A 16,053-nucleotide genomic window follows, 5' to 3' on the forward strand; every position below is an offset into this window, starting at 1 on the left:
AAAAGGAAGGGTTCCACACTTTTCGCAGTAAGTGTGATGTTTTTTGGACACTATGAAGCACTGCAGAAGCCATCTATTGAGTCCACTGAACGTCTTCCACTGGAATTCAAAAACTACATGAGTCAAACATCTATTTAGGAGGGTGTGTGCATTCTTTATCCTGCTCCAGTTGCACATGTTTAGAATAGGTGACCCCTTGGCCTTCTAATACCAACTGCTAGAATAAGTCTACAAGAATAAGTGGATAAGTGTACTGTATTTAATCAAATATATAAATAAGAGCCATTAATTCTGGGAGGATCCAAACTTCCAGCTACATTGAAAAAGGCACAAAACAGAAAACAAAGATCAAACATCCCTTTCTCAGCGCTACTGATCCTTTCAACAACATAATGAAAAGATTGCATCTTAGTCTCTTGTGGACAAGTTTATGTGAAATTAAATTTTCCATCAAAGCAATCAGTAGAAAGATATATTAAGTGACATATTTCTGGAGAAACTACTTCATTAGCTAGAATGTTGGTTCAGGCAGAGATCAGTAACAACTCTGTACTATTGATATGCTGTGTTCTCCTAAGTCAGAAGCCAAGGAAGCCAGACTCTGTACAACAGGAGATTTATCAGCACCATGCTGACCACCCAGTGCTCTTAAAATCCCCACAAAGCAAAGCATATCTGCTTCATCAGCCCTGCTCTACCTGTATGTATTTTAAGCATGTAAAACCAAAGTGTTTCACTAATGATTAGCCAGTAAGTAAGCAGTGATTTCCCTGCCAGCTTCACATGCTCACCTGAGGGGTAAAAGCAAATACTTGATTTCTTATCACGTACAGCTTGGAGGTGCCTAACACTCCAATGTGTCGGTGTGGCCGTCCACTTAGTTTCATGTTCTTGTTCCGGCCTGTAAATAAAATAAATAAAGTCTCAACTAACATTTCCTGTGTAGTTTTCCATAACCATTTTAGACAAAGAGATCGACTTCATCCATATCAGCAAGGAAGAAGACAGATAACAGCGTGAGACACAACAGGTTGGTCCATTTCGTAGCAAGCACCAATGCAATAGCAAGAACAGTTCTGAGGAACAGCTCTTCAAAGGCCTGATTAAAAATAAAAATTTTGGCTTCACTGACCATAGGATTGGCACTTTTAATTAGTCATTGCTCAGAACCCAAAGCTTCCCCACCAAGAAGGACAGGAGGTACGCCCTTTCAGAAACAAGGCCATCAACATCTAACAGAAATTGCAGTGCTTTCGCAGAATCACAGAATGTTAGGAGTTGGAAGGGACCTCTAAAGATCATCCAGTCCAGACCCCCTGCCAGAGCAGGATCACCCAGAGTAGGTCACACAGGAACGCGAACCTTAAAACTTCTTCCCCACAGAAGGCTAAATCCAAATAAAAAGTACATCCAAATAAAAAGACAGATTTTCATTCTTTTCATCAGACCAGTAAGCTCCACTTTTCTCAGTAGAGCTTATTAGCGAATGATCCACACCGCACCCTTTGCTCCAGCAGCCATGAGCTGACTTCAACCCGTCTGACAAGGAATATGAGTCAACCAACCATGTGCCTGAAAAAATACCACTGTCAATACTCCCAAAGAAGCCACTGTTAAAAACAATACACCAATGTGTCAAATCATCCCACATACCCCTATTAGTGAAAGAAAGCTATTATGAATTATTATAAAAGAAATGTAAGTTTCAGCAAAGCTCTGCAAATGTTTCATTTCTTAAAAGTTCTTTGTGATAAAAAGACAAATTCTTTCCCAAAAGCAGCATATGCAATTTCCTTTCTCCACGTAAAGGGCATACTTTCTAAGACTTACTTGAAGGCCCCGTTACTTCAGACGCTTCCAAAAAACCTTCCTGTCAAAAAAAACAAAACAAAACAGAAACTACCATAGAACAAAAACCCCTTCACTGAAGCCAGTTCTTCTGTGGAAGTAGTTCCTGCAGGACAAGAAGAGTCAGTTCATGCTGAACTCCGAGGGGACAGGAAAGCTTGTATTTTGGTCACCTTTTTTAAAGAGGCAGTTTCTATTCCTGTTAAGAGTTCCCTGTTTAAACACCAAAAAAATACCTTGCAGAGCAGCAGAGAGAGGCTTCCATGCTCAAGTACCTACCCAGCATGGTGTAGAGGTTACTCAGGATGCGAGCTGGCTGCACTCGGAGTGGATGGATGTCAGCAATGCTCTGAACGTTGATTCCATGGTCTTGTAAGAGATTCTTAATTTGACTGGATTCTGCCAGAACAGTTACTGCATAACAGAAAACACAAGCACTGGTAAGAACCAAAGTTCTTCTCTTTTTAACCAACTGTCTCCACTATCAGCTCTCAACTCCTGCATAGTTGACTCAAATGCACACAGGCCTCCTTTCTTTCTTTCCTTATGAGCCTGTGAGACCAAAAGGGGATTGTAAGAGGGCATCAGACAGCTTTTGGCCCTCTGCTTCTCAAAACATCTAGTCATTCTTGGCCACTGTGGACCACAAGGCAATTAAAGTTGGAAGAGGCCCCACGAGGTCTCTACGTCAACTTCCTGCTCAAAGCAGGGTCAGCTCTAGGGTTAGACCAGGTTCTTTGGGGCTTTATCAGTTTTTCAATACTGCCAGTTTGGACCATGCAGTTTCTTTCAACAGATGGTGCTTTTCCCCCGTAAAACATGGGGAAACCCAACTTGAAAATCTTCATTGCTTTAATATAGCACCTATAACACTATAATACACTGTAACAACACAGCTGAGTCAATGGGGAACAGGTGCTGTTATCTGTACAGCAATAAACGTTACAGAGGCCATAAAATGCCAGAGGTAGGAACAAAAAGTCCCAAAATCAGACGTATTTACAATCCAGATGTTGATCCAACCATTTGTCCTGTTGGAGGTTTTGCCCATGCTAGCTGGCTTATTGTGACTAATAATTCAGTATTCTTCTTTGCATCACAAATACTTGTCAAAAATGCTAAAAATAAGCAGGCATTTATATTTCTAGTAGAAATTAAGCACTGCAGAATAGCTGTTCCTGCATTGACAAAAGAAGCCACTCCCCTGCAGTAGCCAAAAGATAGCTCTAAGGCTGGCTGCCTCACCTGGGTGTACAGAGATCCTCCCCACTCATTGCTCTCTGGTTCCTCCGAAAAGGCACAACACAGAAACCTAACTAAACTGATGGGTTTCCTGCCCTTTCTTGCTAGAATCCACCAAGATTTTCCTTTTCACTACAAGATTAAGTTTGCCACTCTCCAGTCCCTGAAATTTTAACAAGTATTTTTAAACATTTGTTAAACCTGATCTTCCCTCTGGGAAAACGACATCTAGGCAAACAACTCCTTTCTCCTTTCCACAGTAACACCAAAGTATCCACATCCCATGCAAAAATCCACACTGTTTTTAAACATGTCTGCCTTCTCTCCTGTACACAGGGATTTTACCATCACATGATCCAATTCAGCCAGAACGTTCAAAAAGACTCCCTGACCTTGTACCACAACATCAGGTTTAAATCCAGTGGAAAATCTCCTGTTTAAGGGATCAATTTCACCCGCAGCAAGAAATCCCTAGAATAAATGCAAAAGAAAGGAAAAAAGAAAGGAAACAAACAAAAATTAAGTAAAAGGCTTCTGATGACTTCTATGAGAAATCTTACCCAACTTTCATATTTTATCAGGAGAGGAGGACTTAAAGCCTGGCTTTTCTACCCTGTCCACCAAGTAGTACATTCAATAAAAACAATGGCTGCAATACTGTTCAGAACAAGAAGAAATGGTTATGACCGACACAATCTGCATGTTCAGATTTCCTCTTTTAGAGTGGTATCGACTGATGCAATTTTGCCACACCAGTAATTTTCCTGCAGCCCCACAGAGATATTTGGTGGTTCCTTTAACAAGTTCATGGCTAATATGGGACAGCTCTGTAGGCACTTTATGCCACAGGGTAAAGAAAGCACAGTGTAGTGAAGCTGAAACAGTGCAAAATCTCTGGGACAGCCAAGACAGTCTGGGCATATTCCTCTGGCCTAACCATATGTGCAGTCCATCTGACCACTTATTCAGCTTGATTAGAAACAGACAACTGTGTATCTATGTATCTATCCCTCTCTCTCCATATATATATATATGTATATAAAACTCCTAAAAGCTCAGTCACCCCTCCATGGTGTATGTACATGTTTCTACTGGAAAACACATTGTCCCCTACCTGTCAACCGAACTGTACTTAAAGCCCAAGCCATCTCAAAACAAGATGACATACAAGCTCACTTACTTTTAAACAATTAAACAAATTAAAAAACAGTTACCTCTGCTAATAGGCAGCTAAGGACATACAATGATTGGCCCCAAAGATGAGGCAATTTTCCCGCTGGGATACGGTCCACTGAGTGAGGATTTTCATACTCCTCATCCACCTAAAAACAAACATAAAGCAAGAAAAATTACCCTAAATTTCTGAAGAAAAATCAATAACATGGAAGCATTTGAAAAAATATGGTCTATTATCTACTGTTTCTAACATGCCATTATTACTGACATCCAAATCTCTTGGTTTTACTTGCAAGGCTGCATGTTTCTAGGACAAGAACTATGCTTCCTTTCCGTTCACCGTCCCACCCTTTGAAGCTGGAGGCTAAATGGGGACTCTGTAAGCAATTACAGATTTGGTGGCAGCGCTTCCCCTTTCTTCTCACCCTGCCTTTGCTGCCTTCCCTCTGGGCAGCTCAGAGGTAACTGTGTGTCTGCTTTCCAACCTCCTGCCAGATGACACTTGGACTTCACTGATGTCTACCTAGCTTCTTGAAGTTAAGTTGCTTTCCAAAAATGAAGGCTATTCCACCTTTCCTGTGTTAGCAAGAATGGTCAACGGAAAAATTAAGAGTAGAAAATTTTTAATTTAGAAAATGAAAAACTGCCTTGGTTTTGCAGTATACAGATCTACTGAGGGTGGAAAAAAACCCGCCTAGATAACATCTTTACCATTTTAAAATTTATAAATGACAGGCAAAATCTACCCTGATTATTTGGCATGTTCATCAGATCATCATCATATCAAAATTCACAAGAAGGCTCTGAACTGTTAGATGCTTGTTCCCACTAGGAGGGCAATTCTGAGTTTCCACCTCAGATCTGCAAGCGAGACATCAGCTGTCAACACTTCCTGCCCAAACTCAGACCAACCCAGGGGCTCCACACCCTCAGTGAGTGAGGGCTGAGAAGTCTGGAGCAGGAGAAGCAGTTGGCAGGGAGCGATACAAAGGCAAATAGCATGGAATAGCATATAAGCTTGTCTGAAATTCTCTGTCAAAATCAAAGAATTGGGTAAACAGTAACAGCAAAGATGGGAGGAAAAGAAAAAAAAACAGCAAAAAAGCCCCAGACCAAACAAAAGCCCGGCACAAACCCTAATTCATGTGAAACCTGTTTCTCTCTCACACGTTTTAGAAAAGAAAAAGCACAACCAATCAATAGACCAGACAGGCAGAGCAGACTGCGCTTTATGTCCTCTTTGAGCTTCAGTTCCTAAGTCTGCACAGGCACTTCTTAAATATACATCTTGCTATGAGGATTTAAAACTTCAGACCTGCTCTAATATTTCTGTAGGCACACAGATTCACAGGTTAAAAATGTGACCATTTCAATGCCTAAAGTTTACCATTTCTCAGCAGGAGCTGAGAGAGGTCTTTTAGTTTTTAAATAATGTGCAGTAGCCCTTTTTTTTGTTGCTGGTTTAGTTTTATGAGCTACAGGAAAACCATAAAACCAATATTCATCTTGATACCTATATTTGACATACTGAAGTGGATGCTGCATGTCCACAATACCTTTTCCGGAGGGACTGCGTACAGTTCAGGCATTAGCACTATTCCGTTCTTCTCTCGAATAAGTATTCCTTCCAGGGCCTCCCTATACTCTTGTACCTGGAAATATTTTTTTAAAAGAGCGAGGATTCACATTACAGTCAGCAAAGCAGAAACAGTAAAGTTAAAGTTTTAGTATTTTCCAACAGTGCTTTTCTGCTGAAAGTTCATTTAAAAGAAAACGGTGCTGGGGGCAGGGGAGGGATCGTGACTTGCTGATGGAAGATCAGGGTTCAAACTGTCAGAGACTGTTGCAACATCTCAATATTGTCAGCCTCAGAACCATGAACACACATATTTAACCCACAACACACCGCTGCTGTACAAAACTTCTAACATATTCCTATCAAGGAATCACTGGAACAAATCCTATGTGAAATTTGCAACAGACGTTGATGCAGTGATGTGGATGTCAGGACCGCCAGTATCCATAAAAGTGTAAGCTGTACAAACTGGTGGCTTACTGCCATGCATAGTTGTCTATGATTTTCTGAATTCTGCTTTGCAGGATTGGGAAATATGTTTCTTTTAATTGATTAAAAATGTGCTCTATGGAAAACTTAAAATAGATTTAAACTGTTTAAAAACACCTAAGGTGACTGAATAGAAAATCCTCCTGTTCTTGTGTTGTTAGACAATGTATTATGAGCAGGAATACCAGACTGATACAAAATAAAGAACATTTCATATTCTTTTCACCAGATCCCTTATTTTGTTCCATTTCTTAACTACCCTATTCTGACTTTTTACTTACAAGGAAGCCATTTTCAAGCACTACCAGAACCTGCCCCTGAAACCCCCTTTCTGCTATACCTTTCTGAGTACAGTAGAGCACACAAGGTGAGGTACCACAGGTCCAGACCACGGTACACTGGTATTTTCAGAATCCTGTCCTTCTCCACTCTTTTTGAGTCCTCAGGGCACCTATTTTTCTTAACAATCGCTGCCATTGCAACCACTTCTCTGCAGCAGTAATTGGGAAAGACAAGACATTTAGCAAGTGTCTCAGAGATTCATCCAGCTGTGCTTCAACTGTGGGAACCACGAGCAATTCCCTGGTTTGAGAACGCCCTAGCACAGCCTACCTGCACACCATAAACGCAGCCAGGGTACAGGCCCTCCCACATGTATTTTTTACTCCCTTCAAGCCACCAATCCACAGAAGTCTTGGTATGAATGCATTTAGTCCTGGCTACTCAGCATTCACCAATACTCTCCAAGTGCCACTATAACCTTTGGAGCACTACAATCAATTTAGCTGCCCTGACCACTGGATGCTTCATACAGTAAAGGCACGAAGTAACTTAGGGAATCAGTGAAAATGAACTGGCTCCTCATAATCCAATCCCAAATCTCCCTGAATATATGAAAGCACTGGAAGTACTGTGAATCTTGTTCTCAGCAGCCAAGCCACAGAGGTTGGGGGAAAAAGCAGCTGGTTTGATCCTGAAGGAATTGGGAAAGGGGAATCAAGTTTGGCAGTAAGAGAGAACCAGGCAAATAAACCCTGTTTAGACCAGTCTGGCCACACCAGATAAAAGAGACACTCAGACTGGTGGGAAGAGGGCAACGAGGTCCCAGTGTACACAACATCACAGCCTCTCCCATGTCACAGACTCCCCAGGAAGTTGAGATTGGGGCATATTACTCCCATCCTCCTGATGGGGTATTCAACTGATACCCAAAATAAACATGCAGCAAAGCTACAAAACACTGTGGGTAAACGGCTTTCCATTTCCATTGAAAGTAATTTCTTCTTTCCTCACCTGAATTTTGTCCTCATTAAATACTCCATCAATTAGGAAGTATGTCCAGAATACTGGCCACTCACATTCAATATTCTCAAAGAGCTTGAGCTCAGCAGGATCATAGTGCAGCCTGCTTGGATCCTAGAAATTCAATCACACTCGTTTAGTCACAGTGCTAAATTAGTCACTCATATTCCAATCATAGTAGCAGCCCCTTTTATACAAGTCATTAAAACTGGGAAACTAATAAAAACACCAGAAATAGTTTCCATGCTGCTTCTCGAGTTCTTTTTCACATTCAGTCTCCAACTCATCTGATCATTCCCCAGACATATCAACCCTTTCCAGACTCAGAATCTAGGTGTCACCCAAATAACTTTGGCTTTGCCTCAGTTCAAAGATATTTTGGGATGCCTCAGAGACATCTCTTCCCTTTAGGCACCATACGTATATCCAAAGGTTCATCCCTTACAGTATTATGAATTAAGTTCTGCCCTTAATAATTGGTTTTCAAACCCTGAGTTTCCTTCAGATATGTGTCATTTTCTAGGGTGGATACCTGAACTGCCTCCAAATCCACTAACATGTCTTAACAGCAATACAGAACTTCACTCCTTCATGTAAATGAGACAAAAATTGTCTATGAACAAGAGAGAAAATTCTTCCTAGTGTCTACTGAAAATATATACCACAACTACCTCTCTGGGTGTCTTGTAACCATCTCGGAGGAAGCGACAGCAGCCATAGCGGCCCTGCAGAAACAGATGAAATTATAGAAAAGTCACATACGGTTCTTCTCCACAGACTAACATCAGCACAAAAGTATGTGCTGAGTTTTAAATGTCACTTAGGGATTTTCATGCCTCTCTTCCATGCACAGACGCACCAAATCTGGCAACCCTTGTTTAATTAGGATTTTCGGTTAAGAAAGGGAGGTTCTGCTTCTCTTTCACCCTGGAAAATAAAAATAAAGCAAACCCTTACCTGCAATTTGGATATGATTTCACTCTTGGTCACATTAACAAGGTTCAGATCCTCCACTGCAAAAGCCGGGTAAGAAATAACAGAGAGAAGGCCAGCGTCTATCTCCTTTGATGTGGATGCCCTCGGCAACATGGAGTACAGAATAGACTGAGCAAAACAGGAACAGAAGACAGGGACATAAAACAATTTACTTACTTGGAAAGACTACGTCAAATGCACGTGGAACAGACTATGCTATTGGCAAACCAACAGAGAACTCACTGCATTGTTATTTTGAACTGAGTTAGTATGAGAATGCTCCACACCACTCACTTTCACATGATCTAACAGAAACAGGGTGGACAGTGCAGTCTGAAGCCATCCTCATTATGTTAAGTTCTTGGTTCAGCTAATCAACGTTTTATTTAAAAACAAAAGGGAGAGGGTATTGGGCTTTTCCTGGCAAAGGAAACAGAAGACTAAGTTTTACCTGACAATGCTCTACTTCATCAGGAAGAACATGAATCACTGACTTGTGTCCTCCATGAGCTCCAAAAAGATCTAGTTCATCAATTGCTTCCAAAGCGGCCTTCAAAAAAACCCAGACAACGCAAAACCATTAAATACCTTTTATGTCAAGTACACATCCTAGCACCTGTGTTTATCCTTTGAAAGAAATTAGGTAAGACACAAGTTTGCTTCACAGACATTTTCATCTTTAAAGGAAACCTTGGTAATATTTTAGAAAAAGTAAATATTTCTGTCTTTCCACCAGTAGGTACAGGACTGATGTGCTGGTGACTCTTCTTAGAATTTAAAGGCAATGCAAAGCAAAGGGGAGCAGGGCTTCCACTCCACTGAATATCTGAAGTACTGATAATATCCAAAGTACTTAGTAATAAATGCTTTTCCTGTACTGTATTCCGAAATAACCCCTATGTTCAGTGGCCTTTTGCTCCCCGTGCCTGAAGGGCTGCTCGAAGAAGCCTTGAAGGGCTTGCTCAAGGTGCCTCAGGATCTGCAGAGGTCAGTGCCCAGAGCAGTGAGCATTGCCATCTCTCTGATACTATTGCTTCCCAAGAGAAAGACAAATGAGGTGGTGTCTGTTCTCTCCACAGCCAACTGAAGCACAGTGTGCTCCATGTCAGCAAGTGAATCACCAAATCTCATACCTCTTGGACCGGCTGAGAGAGTTGGGGTTGTTCAGCCTGGAGAAGAGAAGGCTCCAGGGAGATCTTATTGAGGCCTTCCAGTTCCTGAAGGGGGCCTACAGGAAAGCTGAGGAGGGACTTTTTACAAGGGCAGGTAGAGATAGAATGAGGGGGAATGGTTTTGAACTGGAAGAGGGTGGATTTAGACTGGATATTAGGAAGAAATTCTTTACTGTGAGGGTGGTGAGACACTGGCACAGGTTGCCCAGAGAAGTTGTGGATGTGTTCAAGGCCAGGTTGGACAGGACTTTGGGCAGCCTGGTCTGGTGAGAGGTGTCCCTGTCCATGGCAGGGGGGTTGGACTGGATGAGCTTTTAAGGTCCCTTCCAACCCAAACCATTCTGTGATTCTGTGACACACTTGCCTAGTGAAGACACTAACAGCCCAACCACCACCGCTTCCTTCAACCTAGCAGGCTACAAAACCTGCCTTTGAAGAAGCGGAGGGTGCAGCACTGCAGGAAGAGAGCACAGACCAGACAGCCAGAGTCAGGCCAGCAAAGACTTCCTCTGAAATGCCTATTGATTGTGGTAGCACTGAATGCCGCTCTGTGCCCATTTTTGTCCCGCAGCTTCGTGGTAAAGTTACTCTCTGACAAAGGAAGGATGGCACAGCACAGCTTGCCTTAACTCTCTGCAGAGGGGCAAAGGTATTTTCCTGCTTCCAACACAAACATGGATTTACTGGTCCTGCAGAGCTCTCTCTCTAGCCAAGCGCTAGAGCAGCACACGTTCCTGAGAGTCACAGAAAGCCACGCTGAGGAATTGATATCGGGATCATGGGCAGTCTTAATGGTGCAGAAAAGGCACTGAGATGCACTCAAAGCACACGCTACGTGCTGCAGTGCTGCCATGGGTACCCACACAAAGCAGCCACGGGAGAGAAATATTAAGAGAGAGAATGCTTGAGGCAGATTTAAAAAACCAGCATCTACCTCACCCTCTGCAGCAGGGTCTCCAGCATGCCCCTTGCACTCCCCACCCCAAACAGCACTTTTATTGAATGCACAGCCACAGGTAAGCAAAGGTGTGCAGCGAGTCCCACAGATCATCGTGACATGAACATGCCCAGAAGTCATGCAGAGACCACAGCAATCGGTCTTCTAAATACCCTCAGTGATGGGAAGTGGTTGAGTCACCGTCCCTGGAGGTATTTAAAAGATGGATAGATAGAGACATGGTTCAGTAGTGGACAGGTTATGGTTGGACTCAGTGATCTTAAAGGTCTTTTCCAATCAAATGCTTCTGTGACTCTAACCCACGCCAGACTGTTCAGCACAAAAGAATCTCACACTGGACAGCTGAGCAATAACCTCCCCCACAGACATTGCCCCATCGCTGTTTGACTGAACTGTGGCCAAGACCAGCAGCTTCTCCCTCTTGCAGCCACACAGGATCTTGGGGACTACTAAATCCTGCACAACTACACCTTTGACCTTAACAATATTTGCCCTCTGTCAGTTCCCCCAGACAGCATGTAGAAAGGTAGCTGTCAATTACACATCTACATTTATGGCCTTCTGAGCTTCATTTAGTATCTCTGTGACCTTGTACTATGGGGTAACCAGAAATATCTACTTTAAGTATATCGGTACTCTTTTTCCTCTCTAAATTGCTTGCAAATAATTTCTGAGACTGATACTGTGCTGTTTTCCAGAATTTACATCTGATTTAATCTTAACATGAACACACCACATGTAATACTGGGGACGGAGAATTAAGAAAGAGGGATAGAAAACCAGAGGCCACTTTTTGAGATTGCACTTCACTGAATCTATCAGATTCAATGAATCTGAAACCCTTCTTGCAATCCCGGAACAACTTAGGTCCTTCAAAGAAAGCCATTATCACAAGTATTTTACACTAAAAAATACTCACTCACACCTAAACAAAAACTCTTATACAATCAGTTAACTATCGCAGTGGCCAAGAAGACTATGCAAAGGAAGCCATCAGGTTTGTCAGCAACAGAACAGCCAAGAAGGAGGTGTCAGGAAGACGTTCTCACTTTGGCCATCCCTACGGAGCTGGCGTTCAGTTCAGGGATGCCCTGGTTTGTCTTATCACCACGTTCCCAAATTCCATAATCCTGCAACAACATCATCATCAAGAAAAAATTGGCAAGGTTATATACAAAACCAATGTTTCCCACCCTCTCACCTCACAACAAAACCAGACCCTTGCATGAAATTAGTTTATCTGCATTATAAAGAAACAAAAAAAAGAGAAAAAAAAAAGGCTCCAAGTCTCTGAAGAGGCTTTCCTCATGTTTAAAGAGCAGCACACAAAAATATACCCCAGCAGGAACAGGTGTACGGTCATGAATTACTGTCTTCACAGAACAGACAAAGCCCTTTATCCCTCTCCCTGTGCACGCTTCTCCCTGTGCCCCTTCAGCTTGCCACTTTCAAAAAAAATTTGTTAACACTTTGCTCTTTTCAGAAAGGCCTCTAAGATTTTAATGACACATCAGGAAATATTAATTATCAATAAAGAAAAACTATTATTAGGATAGAATGAATATACCTTAGCCCAGCAGCAGTAAATCCTCCACAGCCCTCCCCCCATCTCCAAAGATGATCTCTCAATGTAAAGTATTGACAGGTTCTACTATCTTCTGATGGGAAAAGAAGTCTGTATTTTCCTCAATAAATAATTTTCCACCCACATCTGAGCAGTGTTCAGGTGATTTACATAGCAATAACTACTTACAGCAACTTTGTAGGCAGCTTCTATGTAAAAGACAAGATTCTGAATAAAGGTAACTTCATCGAGGGTGAAGATAATACGTAACCCTGATTAAAAGAAGGGAAGAGAGTAATTATACTGTATCAGAACTGAAATATTTACTCTTCAGTGAGTTTCATGCTTTTGTTTATTTGCTACTAACTACTGCCCACTGAAATAACTGGAAAAACTCATCCTGATTTCAAAAGACCAGGCAGCAAGCCTCAAGACTTGCTGCTGATAAAATACTTCAAATGGTACCAACGCATGCTGTTTCAAAGACCAACCAAAAACCACTCCGGGAGGGTGGCATTCAGACACGGTGGGTAGAGAGCAGGGACATCAGAGCCAGCTCTGGCCCTCGAGAACATCCCAGTTCCTGCAGCTCCCCGCTCCTTTGCCCGCTCAGTGCTCTATCGAGGGACCACGAGGTGCCCGCTCTGCAGGGGTCAATTGCAAGGGGCTCCGAGGACAGAAAACCACGTACAAAAACAAATCCTTATCCTCACAGGAGGAGCACAGTTGAGCAGAGCACAAGATAAAACAGCACCAGCAAGAAGAGGAACACAGACGGCACAAGTGGCACCTGACTTAATGTTGCCACTCTCTGAAGAAACCTGGTGGTCCATGGGGATCCTTACGTACTCTTCAAACACGAAACTCATCTCTGACACGACTCTGAATATCTTACATATTTGTACACCAACAAACACTAAGGGAATGGATGCTGCCAGGGCAGTTACTATAAACATGAAAACCTAACGAAGCCACATCTCTTTTCCAGAGAAATATTACTTTCCTCTGAGTAATAACTATGTAAAATTTTTTTCAAGCTAGTTACAGCATTTTTTCCCTTTTTAAAAAAAAAACTAAACCAGAAAATGACTGCTACAGTAGTCAAGGCTAAAGTATCTTCTGCTTACCTGACGCAGTCATCTGTGCTAAGAAGAGCAGGTAAAGGGAAGTTGCATCCACCTGTAAGTGTCCCCACTGGTCGTCCCCCACCACCGTGGCACAAGTAGCAGAGTTATACTTGGCGTGCAGGCAGTCTTTGGTACTCTGCGTGCGTTTGAACTTCTCTACCTTATCTACCTGAAAAGGAAAGTAGGTTGTTTCAAAACTTCAAAAATCAATTTGATTCGTTTCACAAATTTCAATACTGAAACACTGCAGAAGAAATTCTCCAAACTATTTCTAAACAAACAACTTTTCTTAGGTGAGGAGAAACTTGAGGTCCTAATTTCTGTTACCTCACTTCAGTGTGTTTTGACTGATCAGAGTGCTTAAACACAGCTCTAACTTTAGGCTCCAGTGAAACCCACATCGCTTTGGGAAAGAACAAAATGAAATAACCTTTTTGAGTTCAGATCTTAGTTACAGGTATGCATCTTGACGAAAATCAGTTCGCAAAGGCAAAACTGCGATTTGCTACAAGCACAATCTCAAAAAGGTGCAAGTAAGATCAGAGTTTTGTTCAGGAGTCTTAAAAACTCTACACGCATGCGAGAAACCTCACTCAACAGAAAAGACACAAGGAATATGTGCTTCAGATGAAAAGTTTGCAAATACAACATGTACTAGTCCAACTCGTGCCTATGGTATTACCTGTCTCATCATGCACTGTAAGAGTCCTCGCATCAGCTTCACGACGTTCTGCAGAAACAAAACAGACCAGTGACACCCTCACAGGGTCAGCTCCATCAGCTGTTACAAACAACACTCAAGAGTGACAAAGTTCACACCCCTTACTAACGTCCTGTCAAATGCGCATTTGCCTGAAGTGCTTTACATGCAATTTTTAAAATATACTGGTCCTTATACATCCTTATCTAGGAGAATTAATTTTTTCCCAAAGGCCCTCTCCAAACAGTGGAGCAACTCGCTGTGGTCTTTCTATGCAGCTAAGGAGCGAAGAGGAATGCTACGTCTTATAAAAAGAATAATAAAGATGATGATAATGATGATTTTTAGAGTGACAGATCCAGAGAACACTGGTAGATGACTGGAAAACCTGTGAAGCTTCTTTCCCTCTTTACACAGTACAACAGAAAGCAGGTGACTAACGTCCCCTAAGAAAGGGTCTTTGTTGAATATAAAAAGAAGCACAAGATTTTGTCTTAAATGAAGAAATCAACCCCATCTTTTTATCCAGAAAATATTACAGCCTCAGAGTACAATCATGCAAACTGAGTCAAGGTTATTCTGTCACCACAGATCTCCCTGGTTTGAGCACCACTTGTCAGCATAAAATTTCCCAGTGCCTTCAAAACAGCAGCAGGACACTGACACCAACACTCCCTGACTCCCCATTTAACCCACATCCACACTCTCACTTTTGATACCCACTTTCCCAGCCACAGATTACAGAAATTAACTGTGTGAGTTACCTCCCCTGCCAATTCTTCAGCACCAGTCTTACCAGTTTGGACATTGCTGCCTTCTCTGGTTCGATCAAACACGTCTGCACACCATGCACGACCTCCATGAGATGACACAAGTGCACATTTCAAAGACTGCTACTCTAAATGGGATGCTTCTTGTGAGGAAGAATGGTCTAGCAGACAAACTGCTACCCTAGGATGCAGGTGACCAAGGCTTGATTTTCTGCTCCATAATACATCTCATGAGGAATTCCAAGGTTTAACCCAGGAGACTTGTAAAGCTGGCATAAAATCTCTCAAAAGCCTAATTTTCAACCATCGGCCAACTGATGGAAGTTTGATTCCTGTATGTATTTGTTTTGATTAAATTTTAATTCAGATGTTAGCCTCTCTGTCACAGTTCTCCAAATCTTGCTTGTCAGAAGGCTGCTGGCAGCACTGCACACCACGTGCTGCAGGGATACTGATGTGATAGGAACAAGACACGTACCCCAAGCTGGGAAAACCCTGCGACAGCAGCAACACAAACACACTGTTCAAAACCTCATTCATATGAAAAAAAGCAAGCCGCAGAACTGCTTTATGCTGAACTTTGTCATACCTGCTCCAGCTCGTAGGCTTTGGCCTTATCCTCATCCCGGTCCGCATTCTTCCGATAAGCCATGCCCAGCCCCCAGACAGCCAGGATGCTGTAGATGTTGTCTCGTACCCAAGCATCCTTATGGTCCTTACCGGCGGAGAGCAGCCCCGTGACTGGATTCTGAGCATGGCATAAGGAATGAAGAACAAACGTTACTCCCCGAAATCCCATCTTCCAAGCTGCAGCGGTTCTTTCAGCATCAACAGGCAACAAAACAAAAGAGAGAGCCAAAGATGACTGCACACTGCAACTGCTCACAATTTTGCAACAGAATTGTGGTCCCATCTTTTTTTCCCCAAACTCACACAAGTGAAATGCAAAATTTCCCTGAACACTTTGGGATATAAAGTTTATGGCACCCAGCTGGGTATCCTTATCCACACAGGATTATTAGCTAAGTCACTGAGTAAAATTTTCAATACATTGACAAAACAGGAATTTAAATTTTACATATTTGTCAGAAAAAGAGGGTACTGTGTTAACATTAGAAACTGAGTCTGGGATCTATTCTTCTCTATGCAACTGG

General features: G+C 42.3%; 1 protein-coding gene across 1 annotated transcript in view; it reads right to left on the minus strand.

Moving 5' to 3' along the window:
* The window catches only part of PHKA2 (phosphorylase kinase, alpha 2 (liver)), a gene marked incomplete at its 3' end in the record, with an annotated part of 32,596 nt that extends 16,940 nt beyond the window's left edge, over positions 1-15,656 (minus strand). Inside the window, exons 1-14 of the mRNA XM_010182460.1 lie at positions 15,489-15,656; positions 14,112-14,159; positions 13,430-13,598; positions 12,492-12,574; positions 11,788-11,868; positions 9,060-9,158; positions 8,591-8,737; positions 8,305-8,358; positions 7,625-7,747; positions 5,823-5,918; positions 4,305-4,412; positions 3,483-3,561; positions 2,128-2,262; positions 792-901 (exon numbers count right to left, since the gene is read on the minus strand). Of these exons, the coding sequence (XP_010180762.1) occupies positions 792-901; positions 2,128-2,262; positions 3,483-3,561; positions 4,305-4,412; positions 5,823-5,918; positions 7,625-7,747; positions 8,305-8,358; positions 8,591-8,737; positions 9,060-9,158; positions 11,788-11,868; positions 12,492-12,574; positions 13,430-13,598; positions 14,112-14,159; positions 15,489-15,551 (1,395 nt within the window). The remainder of the gene's footprint in view (positions 1-791; positions 902-2,127; positions 2,263-3,482; positions 3,562-4,304; positions 4,413-5,822; positions 5,919-7,624; positions 7,748-8,304; positions 8,359-8,590; positions 8,738-9,059; positions 9,159-11,787; positions 11,869-12,491; positions 12,575-13,429; positions 13,599-14,111; positions 14,160-15,488) is intronic.
* Positions 15,657-16,053: the final 397 nt, after the last annotated feature.

This window comes from Mesitornis unicolor, unplaced genomic scaffold, assembly GCF_000695765.1.
Source record: "Mesitornis unicolor isolate BGI_N332 unplaced genomic scaffold, ASM69576v1 scaffold24744, whole genome shotgun sequence".
In the NCBI taxonomy this organism is placed as follows: Eukaryota; Metazoa; Chordata; class Aves; order Mesitornithiformes; family Mesitornithidae; genus Mesitornis; species Mesitornis unicolor.